The sequence below is a fragment of the Cebidichthys violaceus genome, unplaced genomic scaffold, assembly GCF_023349555.1.
Source record: "Cebidichthys violaceus isolate CVI_PGR_0920_01 unplaced genomic scaffold, fCebVio1.0.p SCAF_76, whole genome shotgun sequence".
Lineage (NCBI taxonomy): Eukaryota > Metazoa > Chordata > Actinopteri > Perciformes > Stichaeidae > Cebidichthys > Cebidichthys violaceus.
In genome coordinates, this window is record NW_027176960.1 from 494,584 (window position 1) to 507,500 (window position 12,917).

General features: G+C 42.4%; 1 protein-coding gene across 2 annotated transcripts in view; it reads right to left on the reverse strand.

The window, feature by feature from the left end:
• Positions 1-2,876: 2,876 nt before the first annotated feature.
• The window catches only part of inhbaa (inhibin subunit beta Aa), a 14,038-nt gene continuing 3,997 nt past the window's right edge, over positions 2,877-12,917 (reverse strand). For both annotated transcript variants that reach the window (XM_068737112.1, XM_068737111.1), the window contains one exon: positions 2,877-6,603. In XM_068737112.1, coding sequence (XP_068593213.1) covers positions 5,783-6,603 — 821 coding nt within the window. In that variant the 3' untranslated portion in view covers positions 2,877-5,782. The remainder of the gene's footprint in view (positions 6,604-12,917) is intronic.

A 12,917-nucleotide genomic window follows, 5' to 3' on the forward strand; every position in this document is an offset into this window, starting at 1 on the left:
TTTGTTCTAAAAAGTCACTAAAAAGTCATAGTATAGTATGTCAAAAAAAGTCATAGTACAGCATGTCGAAAAAAGTCATAGTATAGTATGTTGAAAAAAGTCACTACAAAAGTCATAGTATAGTAAGTCATTAAAAAGTCATAGTATCATAAAAAGTCAAGTCATGTTTCTCTTCTAGTCCTCCGACCACTAAACTCTTTAAGGCTACATGATGTCATCATTCACCCATTCACATACATTCTCACTCTGATGGGAGGAGCTACCATGCCTCCTGCCCATCATGACTATCTAACATTCATACACTGCAGTAACAGCCTACACATTTGGGTTTAGTGTCTTGCTCAAGGACACATTGATTTGTACTAGCAGAGCCAGGGATCGAACCACCGATCAAGTTCTATAAACTAAATGTATGATTGTTGCATTCTCTATATGAGCGTGGGTGTGAGTGTTTCTTGTATTTGCTTGGATTCAGTGTTGACATGGAGCCAAAAGTTTTCAGAAAAATCAGATCAAGTATATGGAATTGCACTTGTGTGGTGTGTGTGTGTGTGTGTGGTGTGTGTGTGTGTGTGTGTGTGTGTGTGTGTGTGTTTGCATGTGAACTCAAAGATGAAGTACTGTAGAATACGTGTGTTCGCTTCACATGTGCCACGTCCTTGTATGACATAAGAACATCAGAGATGTTCATGACAGGACGGCGTCTCTCCCAAAAACCAGACCAGAGACAACCCAAACCACACACACACACACTTTCCTCCCCTTCATTCTCAAAATAAATGTAACTTTGTTCATGCTTCTTTCCTCCATTACCTCATCAATTTAAATCAACGTCTGCTCACGAGATACCACAAACACACAAACACACACGCACACACGCACACACACACGCACACACACACACACACACACACACACACACACACACACACAATGTTTTGCTGCTGTTTGTTGGAGTTTCCTTATTTGTCCTGGAGGTCAAAGCCACAACACGCTATATTTGTATTTTGGGTTTGTACTAGAAAATGTTTCCACGCTTTAATGGTCAGATAGTTTGAACTCTTTAAGTCCCCTCCAGAAAAATACCAGTCTGCTTTAATTGGCTTGTGAGTAAAATGGTTGGTGCACCTTAGCGTGTTGTTCCTTTATTAGCGTGTTGTTCCTTTGTTAGCGTGTTGTTCCTTTGTTAGCGTGTTGTTCCTTTGTTAGCGTGTTGTTCCTTTGTTAGCGTGTAGTTCCTTTGTTAGCGTGTTGTTCCTTTGTTAGCGTGTTGTTCCTTTGTTAGCGTGTTGTTCCTTTATTAGCATGTTGCTCCTTTGTTAGCTTGTTGTTCCTGTGTTAGCGTGTTGTTCCTGTGTTAGCGTGTTGTTCCTTTGTTAGCTTGTTGTTCCTGTGTTAGCGTGTTGTTCCTGTGTTAGCGTGTTGTTCCTTTGTTAGCTTGTTGTTCCTTTGTTAGCGTGTAGTTCCTTTGTTAGCGTGTTGTTCCTTTGTTAGCTTGTTGTTCCTGTGTTAGCATGTTGTTCCTTTGTTAGCGTGTTGTTCCTTTGTTAGCATGTTGTTCCTTTGTTAGCGTGTTGTTCCTTTGTTAGCTTGTTGTTCCTGTGTTAGCATGTTGTTCCTTTGTTAGCGTGTAGTTCCTTTGTTAGCTTGTTGTTCCTTTGTTAGCGTGTTGTTCCTTTGTTAGCGTGTTGTTCCTTTGTTAGCGTGTTGTTCCTTTATTAGCATGTTGCTCCTTTGTTAGCTTGTTGTTCCTGTGTTAGCGTGTTGTTCCTGTGTTAGCGTGTTGTTCCTTTGTTAGCTTGTTGTTCCTGTGTTAGCGTGTTGTTCCTGTGTTAGCGTGTTGTTCCTGTGTTAGCATGTTGTTCCTTTGTTAGCGTGTTGTTCCTGTGTTAGCGTGTTGTTCCTGTTTTAGCGTGTTGTTCTTTTGTTAGCGTGTTGTTCTTGAGCGAGTTCATTGACTGTATTTAGCCAAACTTCTCTTCTGTTGGTGAAGTATTAGGTGAAGTATTAGTTCTGTATTAGCTTTTCAGCAGTAGTTGATCTTGAATGTTTCATTTTAATATGGGCTCAGGCTTAATATTAATAATTCCTATAAGACAGCAGTTAATCTTCACTCTCACAGAAACAACAGTGAAAAACACATTAAGTTCCTTAAACGTGACTCACCGTCTGCGGGTGTTTAACTTTAACCAACTCAAGTAAAATGTCAAACGTAAAAGCTCTCCGTAACTTAAAGGTGATTAATGATCCTTCGTACCTGGAGGCTCTCTCGATGTTTCCACTGGCTGCAGCATTTTACTTTGTGGTTTTGGCTGCAGCAGCTCACCCTGAACACTCAGGTGTGTTAAAGCTTCCCAGCAAGTGGAAGCCGCTGGGCTCCGGCTGACCTTTTCACCTCTCGCCTCGTGCACCGCGGCTTTAATAGCGGCTGCATTTTTGTCCTCGGCGTGAGGAAATGAGTTCCTGCTGCGCCTCCTCCTCGCTGACTGGAGTCGCTCCAGCCGCCTCGTCCTCGACCCCGACGGCTCGTCTTCCGAAGCTGGAAAAGCTCAGCGTCGGTTTTTGCAATCACATTTTTGTAATATGCGTTTAACAAGGCCGGGTTTATGCGCTTATGAATGTCAACATGACCCGCAGCCAGAAGCCTGCGTGGCTTCACTGCTTTTACAAATTGTTGCACAACTCCACTTAATGCCTCAAAATAACCTTATAAAGCTATTATTCTCTCCTCAGCTGGTATCAGACTGTGAAAGTAGAGAAAGACTCTCCTTTAATGGAGACTTTAAGGACGATTAACGCATGAAATGATGTATTGTGTTTTATATTAAAGCAGAAAAGAGACAAAGGACACATTTACTTTGTGTACATCCTTTAAACTTTAATGGTGAAGCAGAAAACAAAACAATACCGTAAAATAAATTAGATTAGAAAAATGCCACAAGCACATTTGATTTGTACAACAAAGCAATGCAACATACTGGAATCTGGATTTCCATATATACAGAATAAAAAATAGACTTTTTATTCTTTGTCCACTTCGTTCAGTGTCAGTATTTTTTGTCTTGATAAAAAGAACAAAATCTGAACAAATACAACTTATTTTATTCTTTTTTTCAACCTTTTTGAGGCTTCTTTTTTTTTTTTCTGCACTGACGTTTTGTGTTCATGTTCAAACAGGACGGACTAAGAGTTTGTCCCAAAAAAGTCCAGAAGAGGCTCCGCCCTCTTCTCAAAAAATGACAACAAAAAGAGAAAATAAAAACACGAGTGACATCATCAAAAAGGGACCAATACTCTCGATAAACGTTTGGTGAACAAGTCGACAATACTGATAGAAACACACACGACACGGAAACACTCACAAAGGGTTGTTTTCACCCAAAAACAGAACAAGGCGATTGTGGATTGTCTTTTTAAGAGTAAAGCATTGTGGGAAATGGAGTTCTTGATGTGCAGGGAGAGAGGAAGAGGACAGAAATGAAAAAAACACCAAAACTAAATGAATCAGAAAACTATAAAGCATAAATAAAACTTATCCATCTTCATGAAAACTCTTTTTACCCTCTTCAGAGGAACGTAACAGACAGAAATCAGGTTGTCCGTTTCCTCTTCTTCTCTCAAACATTTGAACAAACTCGACTCTTTGGTGTTCTAAAGCAAACTAAAGACTAAGAACCGGAATAACAACCTCCTCAAAGTGAACCACGTTCAGCTGTGAGCGAACCTAATCTCTCCAATAATTCATGAATCCAGATAATCTGCGTGTTTTTAAGGGATTTAGTTACATGTTCGCTTAAACGACTGAACGATTAGCTTCAGTTTGACCAATTAAAGGTGGAAATCGTAGTTAATTGTTAAATTAAGCTTCATTAATATTTAGATTACGTCGATTTAATCGCCGTCTTCGTGTCATTGCTCCAAAAGTGAAACATTATAATCCGTCTGTAACGAACATAATTCATTGATATGAAGACATCATAGGAATCGTCTCCTCTAGTGGAAGAGCTTCTGGTGTCTGAAGTTAAAGCAACGTTGTTCTCAGAGATACCTCAAGAAATGTTTTTAATAAAACAAAACGTATTAATTCATGAGTTAAAGAGCCTCTGTGAGTGAATCCCTTAGAACCTGTGGCACTGACCCTTAGAACCTGTGGCGCTGACCCTTAGAACCTGTGGCACTGACCCGTAGAACCTGTGGCACTGACCCTTAGAACCTGTGGCACTGACCATTAGAACCTGTGGTACTGACCATTAGAACCTGTGGTACTGACCCTTAGAACCTGTGTCACTGACTACACGTATAGATTCATAGAGAGATGAGTGATGTTGATGTTTGGTGTTTCTGTCCGTAGTGTGGAGCTAAAGGATTCTGTTGGCTAATGAATGCTAATCACGTTCAGTCAGCTAATCCACAAAATGTAAACATCCATCAGAAACAAAGACAAACATGTGGACTGAAGAGCTTTGTCCTTTCTGTCCTTTCTGTCCTTTTTGTTGTGATTTCTGGAAGTTAGCGGTTGGCTAGCTGTCACTGAACATTTATGTGTGAACTTGTTAAGTCCATTTAGAATTCTAATTAGGAGCCAAATCCATACATTTCATTCTCCACCCAGTATACTGAATAGTTTGAGCACTTTGATGTAGTATATGAAGTATTTCTGATAGTCAAATTGTTATTTCCAGGAGTTTGTGGAAGTCTTTAAAAGAATGTTGATGTTGGACACAAATGTGTATTTCTATGTGATGAAACTTTAATGTAAGATCCATGCAGTACATCACCGTAGAGGGGGGGGGGGGGGGTAATCTACTTCATTTCAACACTTACAGTGTGTTTGATTGACAGGTGGCTCAGCCAATCACACTCAACCTCCTACTTTTGACCCAATGAGGGTTTCTCTGTGCAGCGAGTGTCTGACGGGTTCGGACTCATGGTGGGAATCAAACCTGTGACCTGGAAGCTCCGCCCTCTTCCGTCTACTCTGAGTGTCGCTATAGTGCAAAAAAAATAATAAAGACGTTTGTAACGTTTCTTTAAAAGAAAAAATAATAATAATACATCAACATAATAATAATAATAACAACACAAATGCAGCCAAACGAAAAATATTATCAACGACAATAACAATAATATTATTAATATACTTACTGACAATAATAATTATAACATCAACACGTTAACCATGGCAACATAAAGAAGTGTTTGGTTCCAGCAGCCGGGCCAACTTGTTTCTTTCAAGTATCTCTCGACACACACACACACACACACACACACACACACACACACACACACACACACACTTCCTCTTTCTTCCTCGTACATTTTGAAAAAAGTAAACAGTTGGGAAATAAAATAAAAAAGAGACAAAGTAAAATACAATAAGATCGTAATACATGAAACAAGTTGCATAGTTTTGAGATTTTTTTTTTGTTAGTAGTTTTTCAGGCACCTCGTCTCTCCGAGGTCTGACGCGTCGAGTGGTGCTTGAACGTCTCAGCCACATAAATAAGCCTCTCCGCTTGTAACAAAAATATATTAGATATTCTTTTTTCTATCTTGTTTTTCTTCTTTTTCTTCTTTTTTTCTGAAAGTGCCTCGAGACTCTTTCTGAGTTCTGGATGAAGGACGGAGGAGAGTTTTGATGGAGGGAGGAGATGAAGAAGGAGATGCTGACGATGATCATGGAGTCACCTCTTCCTCTTCCTCTCCCTCTCTCTCTCTCTGAAGTCCTCCTTCCTCTCCAGTCCAGTTCGTTTCAGACCGATCCGGATCGGATCCTCCGTGTCTACGAGCAGCCGCACTCCTCCACCACCATGTTCTGGATGTCCTTCTTGATGATCTTCTGCTCCTCGTTGTAGTACAGCATGGACATGGCTCGTAGCCGGGTGGGCACGCAGCACGACCTCAGGTTCTGGAAGGGGCTGTAGCCCCTCATGCGGTAGTGGCTGATGACGGTGGAGTGGAAGGACAACGTGGAGCCGGTGATGCTCGCCACGTGGGAGGGGCACTCCCCCTCGCAGTAGTTGGCGTGATAACCGGGCGGCGCGATGATCCAGTCGTTCCAGCCGATGTCTTTGAAGTTGACGTAGAACTGGCGCTTGCAGCAGACGCGGACCTTCCCGTCGCACTCCAGGCCGCGCTTCCTGCGCCGCGGCGAGTCGCCGGCATCTTCCTGCCGGACGACGGCCATGAGGAACGGCCGGTGGGACTGCTCCCGCTGGTTGGCGCGCTGCGACGTCTCGGAGCCGCCGGAGACCAGCACCGGCGTGGCGCCGGCGTCGGCGCACAGCGGGCAGGAGACCCTGAGGCTGAGCGGGGTGCTGCTGGCGCTCTGCAGCAGCGCTTGAACCGCCACCGACACCGGGAAGGTGTGCCAGCCGCTGCGACGCGTGTCCACGGACTTCTCCGCCAGGAGGACGTCGTCCTGCGGCGGAGACGGGCGTCCGTTGGGGAGCCGACGCTGCTGGAAGAGGCGGATGGTGACTTTGGCTCGGCTGCGATTGGTCTTCGCCAAGCGGAGGAAGAGCCAGACGTTGGCCTGCTCCACCAGAGAGAGGGCACCTCCGTCTTTAGAGAGGACGAAGTCCACTAGGCCCTGAGACTCACCTGGACGGACACAGAGAGGAGACAGGGTTAGGACAGAGTCAACGGTCACCAGGAAAACACCGATCTCAGCTCAACGCCTTAACGCTCTGAACAGCTAGTAACCATACCAAGTGGTAACCAAGTGGTAACCAAGGACCACAGGCCAACTCTGTACCACGTGTGCAGAGAGACCCTGAACGCCTCGTGTGTGTATGACGAGTGTGGCCACATCTGAGCTATAGAGTCATCTACACACACAACACACACTTGTCATTATGTTACCGTCGCTAACATGACCTCACACACACACACACACACACACACACACACACACACACACACACACACACACACACACACACACACACACACACACACACACACACTCGTCCTGCTGACTCAGCAGTGGTCGGAGGTTTTTCGGAGTCAGGCAGCGTTTAGAGCCGGTAATGGTTCCCACCACGACGGTTTACAGCAGAACGAATGAAGTGTCATCGTTCTGCCCTCTGAATTATGGGAAAACAAGAGAGTTTTATTGTGGAGGGTAAACGTGAGCAGTTGATTCTGTTTAGTGTGCTGGTTTCAGCCTGAAGGTGAACGTGATTCAAGGATAACAGGAGTCACGTGATCAGAGCGGTGAGTCACACAGGAAGTAAACAAAGAGACAGACAACATCTGACTTCTGGTTGGTCGAATGCTCCACTCGCTGGACATTCATTGGCTCTGACACTCTGAGTTCACGCTTTAATAGTCAGCTGTTTATAATGTTTGCTGTTCTCCTTTTGAATCATTTCACCAAACAAACACCGCGAGGCATTCAGGATCTCATGGACTCCATCATCAGGAAGTCTGATCTCTGATCACTTCACTTCTTCTCTTTTCTTTTGAAAGGACAGAAAGTTTGAAGCTCTAACAAACAATGCAGGGAGTGTGTGTCCTCTCTCTCACACACACACACACACACACACACACACACGTCCGGACCTGTATTTTATATTTCCTACAAACCTCGGGGCCAGGCAGCGAGCTAATCACAGGTTTGAAGACCCAATTACCATCCACCAGCCTTACATAAGATCTTTGCATCACCTCTCTCTCTCTCTCTCTCTCTCTCTCTCTCTCTCTCTCTCTCTCTCTCTCTCTCTCTCTCTCTCTCTCTCTCTCTCTCTCTCTCTCTCTCTCATGTCTCTCGCTCGTGGGCGTCCATACAGAACCTCAAAGTCACGATTCAGGACTTTATGAATGTCAGCAGCAGCGTTGCTCTGTTAAACGGTGTGAATGGGCGGCTCGTCTGTGTGTGTGGAGGCGGCCGGCACTTTAGCGAGTCCATTAACGCCGTTTAACCGACAATTCGGAGGCGATTATATCACTTACATCATCGCCACTTCAGATTTAAAAAAGTAAAAGCCCTGTTCATTCATTGTTTCTCAGAATAGTGTTTGTGATGTTGATTCAAGCTGCTGGAAGAAGAAGAAGAAGAAGAGTCTTTGTTTGAACTCCTGCAGCTCCGTCAGCAGCAGAAAGCACCGATCTGTTAGTGTGACGCTGATCATGCTGCTGAGATCCAACGGAGGTCAGGTGGTATTCAACCGGAGATAAGTGGTGTTCTTAAACCTAACTATGTAGTGTTCTTAAACCTAGCTAAGTAGTGTTCTTAAACCTAACTATGTAGTGTTCTTAAACCTAGCTAAGTAGTGTTCTTAAACCTAACTATGTAGTGTTCTTAAACCTAGCTAAGTAGTGTTCTTAAACCTAACTATGTAGTGTTCTTAAACCTAGCTAAGTAGTGTTCTTAAACCTAACTATGTAGTGTTCTTAAACCTAGCTAAGTAGTGTTCTTAAACCTAACTATGTAGTGTTCTTAAACCTAGCTAAGTAGTGTTCTTAAACCTAAGTATGTAGTGTTCTTAAACCTAACTATGTAGTGTTCTTAAACCTAGCTAAGCTAAGTAGTGTTCTTAAACCTAGCTAAGCTAAGTCGTGTTCTTAAACCTAGCTAAGTAGTGTTCTTAAACCTAGCTAAGTAGTGTTCTTAAACCTAGCTAAGTAGTGTTCTTAAACCTAACTATGTAGTGTTCTTAAACCTAACTATGTAGTGTTCTTAAACCTAACTATGTAGTGTTCTTAAACCTAGCTAAGTAGTGTTCTTAAACCTAACTATGTAGTGTTCTTAAACCTAACTATGTAGTGTTCTTAAACCTAACTATGTAGTGTTCTTAAACCTAATTATGTAGTGTTCTTAAACCTAGCTAAGTAGTGTTCTTAAACCTAACTAAGTAGTTTAGTTGTCTCAACCTAACTAAGTAATTTTGTTGTCTAAACATAACTAAGTAGGTTAGTTGTCTCAACCTAAATAGTTTAGTTGTCTCAACCTAACTAAGTAATTTTGTTGTCTAAACATAACTAAGTAGTTTAGTTGTCTAAACATAACTAAGTAGTTTAGTTGTATAAACCTAACTGAGTAGTTCAGTTGTCTAAACCTAATTAAGTAGTTTAGTTGTCTCAACCTAACTAAGTAGTTTAGTTGTCTAAACATAACTAAGTAGTTTAGTTGTATAAACCTAACTGAGTAGTTCAGTTGTCTAAACCTAATTAAGTAGTTTAGTTGTCTCAACCTAACTAAGTAGTTTAGTTGTCTCAACCTAATTAAGTAGTTTAGTTGTATAACCTTAACTAAGTAGTTTTATTTTTATTTTTTGTGTTTCAAACTGTTTTAGAAAACACGTTTCACTCAGTTTAGTTTTATGGTAACATCATTTTATAAATATTAGTAAGTTATTGACTTTGAGTCACTGAGTCATTCCCTTCCTCGTTCCCAGTGCATGCTGGGACGAACCTCAGCCCCTTAAAGCACATCTTTGTATCCTGTTCAGGTGTTTTTTTTAACTTGTCTTAAACTGCGGTTGGTTATTGCAGCGCGTTATAAACTTCTGTTCAGGAAGTGAACAGAAAAACATTTTAAAACATTGAGTTCTGAGCGTCGTCAGAAGTCAGTTCATTAACGTCAGTGTGATTTACAGTCACACATCTGAAGAGCTGCAGCTGCACACTGTGTTGCTCTCACAGTCAACCTGCAGAGACATTGACGGCGCTGAAGATAACCACGACAGTGAATGCATCAGCTGCTTCAGGAATTCCTTCACTGTCGTTTTTATCTCTCTGAGAACTCGCAACACGTTTGTGGATAAATAGTAAATCTGTTTCTGCTGCTGAGCTGGACGGTCACATTTGAGATGAAGTGATTATTGTGTTAGTGTTCAACAGCTACAGCTCGCATGAGGCGTGAAAGGAAGTCCAGCTGCAGAGTTAAAGAGGAATTCTTCGGTTTCAAGATTGTCAGAAAATGTCACAGTTTCCTGACGCCCATATTTCATAGAAGACATCTGAGAAGCTGAAACCGGTGAAGTTTGAAGTAAAATAATTACTGCTATCAAAATGATTGTTTCAGCTCTAACTGCAATAAAAGCAACTAGTCCACACTGTTAGTCATACAACACACATCATACATTCATCGTGTTTGTATTCTTTTAGCAGGAAAACGTCATGTTGACAGATTTCACTTAAACATAAAGAAAAGTGAGTGGAGTTTGCCACATACGTCACATGATCATCCATCAGCGTATTGTGGAGCAGATTCACAGACTTCTTCTACTGTATGATGGAGATACTTTAAGTGAAATAGAGACATTAACAAGTGTGTCTCTTTGAGTGAAACCAATCTAAGCCCTGATGATGAAGTGAAGTTTGTCCGACTCACAGTTAATGTGTTTCAACATGTAAGAAGTGGACAGAGGTGAGAAACAACGAGGTCCAGCAGCTCATTTATTCTCAGAGCCCAGGAGTTCCTGTTTCCTGGAGTCTGTCCGACCTCTGCGAGTCTTCTGCTCACAGCTCATCTCTCTCTGTAATCCTCTTTACAAACTCACGTCTCAACAACTCGTAAAAGCTTTGGACTGAAACACACCGACGTCCTGCTGCTTTACATCTGGTCTGATTCAAAGACGTACAAGCAAAGATGGAGGTCCATGAAGCCTCAGATGCTCTCCTGTGTCCCGGTGCAGGGTTTACTGAGGAAGGTTCCTCTGACTGGAGTCTGTCTGCAGTATTTAAAGAAAGAAGAAGTCTTCTTTTTAGTCTTTAGAACTTTTAAAGTGCTGAATTTCATCAACTACTCATTTTAGGTCATCAGAACCCGAGTTGGCACATCAAATTATACCAACAAAACACAAGTTTGTATCATTAAACCCAACTTAGATCATCCAAAACCCAGTTTAAGCTTTAAATATCCAATTGAGACAAAAAGTCTAGTTCAGTTTAAACCATAAAATTGAAGTTATGGTTAAGCTGTTGCACATCCAGTTTGGGCCGTCATAATCAAATGTTTATCCAAACCAAGTGTAGAACATCCAAACCATTTTAGGCTATCGATAAACTTTAAACCGTCAAACTCCAACAAAACAAACTGTAGACTATTGAAAACTAATCCAAGCCCAGTTCAACCCAGTTCAAACCATTAGACCCAGGTTAGACCACAGGACACCTGATCCCTTAAATCATCAGCGTGTCGTCCATGCAGGGAAACCTTTCCCAGAAATCAAGAAGCATGAAGTGACATTTGAGCCAAACATCCTCATCCTCATCATCATCATCATCAAACATTTCCCATCAGCCCCTGCGGCGTATTATGACGTTGATTTGATTTATCAGACGAAGTCTCTCTAACAAAGCTAAACAAGAGGAGCTGCCAACATGTGACACAAACACGGATCGGTATGTTGTTAAAAGGGTTATGATCGCTCACACACACACACACACACACACATAAACACTGTGATGTGAGTCAGAGGCGGAGGCTTGTGTTACTCGTTAATCTCGTTAACTTTGGGAGATGGAGCTTCTTATGTTCTGTTTGAGATGTAAGTTGAATAACATTGACCTTCTTTAACACAATGTTGATTTGAACTGATGGTGCGTTCAGGGGCTCCTCCTCAACTCATAAAGTAACTTCACTTGTCTTCATGTTCGAGTCAAAACTTTTGACGAGGAGCACCTGAACGCACCGCGGGCGATCTCGACCTCAGTGGGCGCCGCCTTTCAGAGGAGGAGGCGGAGCTTGAATCGCTGCTAATTCTGGATGTGACTGTTGACATCGGTGAGTGAGCACACCCTCCATCCTCTGTTCAGGGTGTTTACTGAGACCACACACACACACACACACACACACACACACACACACACACACACACAGATGGTACAGTGCGTATATGTGTGTGTGTGTGTGTGTGTGTGTGTGTGTGTGTGTGTGTGTGTGTGTGTGTGTGTGTGTGTGTTCTCTATTGTCCATCATAATCCCTCTTCAATGCGTCCCTCAACAGGCTGAGCTAACCTCTGTGTGTGTGTGTGTGTGTGTGTGTGTGTGTGTGTGTGTGTGTCTGTGTGTGTGTGTGTGTGTGTGTGTGTGTGTCTGTGTGTGTGTGTCTGTGTATACGTGTCTCTCAGCTGTTTGTGTAAATGTGTGTCTGTGTTTGTGTGTGTTGGCGGAGTGTGTTTGTTGAACAGCTGTTTTCTGTCCATCTTCACTCTTCACCAGAAGAGATGAACGAGGAGGACGAGGTGAGGAAGAGGAGGTGAGGAAGAGGAGGTGTGATGTGGTTCACATGTCACTCCCTAAAACCAGAGAGGACCTCTGAGCTACATGCTAACATGCTAACATTAGCTCACTGTCAGGATGTATTTGGTCACAAAGCTCTCTGTTGTTCCTTCATCATCATCATCATCATCATCATCATCATCATCAAACTGTGGTTTATATTGTGACTCCTTTAAGATGAAGAAACTATATATTTGTGTTTTAACAGGTGGATATTTTTTACAGTGTACTCTCTTCTTCACAGTCTCTTTAGTTTACATTAGGAGCCCCCCCCCTTACAACACACACACACACACACACACACACACACACACACACACACACACCCTCAAGTGTAACAGTCTGCAGAGCTGTTCTAACATCACTCGTCTTCTGTTTAAAGATACTTCAGAGGACATTTAGGAGGAAACAAAGAAGATTTCATGAAGCTCATTCAGGTTCCTTTACAAGTGAAACAGTCATGAAGTGAACTGAAATACATTGGTTTTGTTTTGTTTTATTAATTTTAATTTTAATTTTAATTTTAATTTTAATATTTATTTTTATTTTTATTTTTATTTTATTACGTGGTAGCGTCTTTGCCCTCAGTCAAGACTGTCAGGCTCAGCCTCGCCTGCGTGGGACAGAAATCTGCTCCAGAGAGTCAACGCCCTGCTCGGCCTTATTGGCACCACATGTGAGTCAG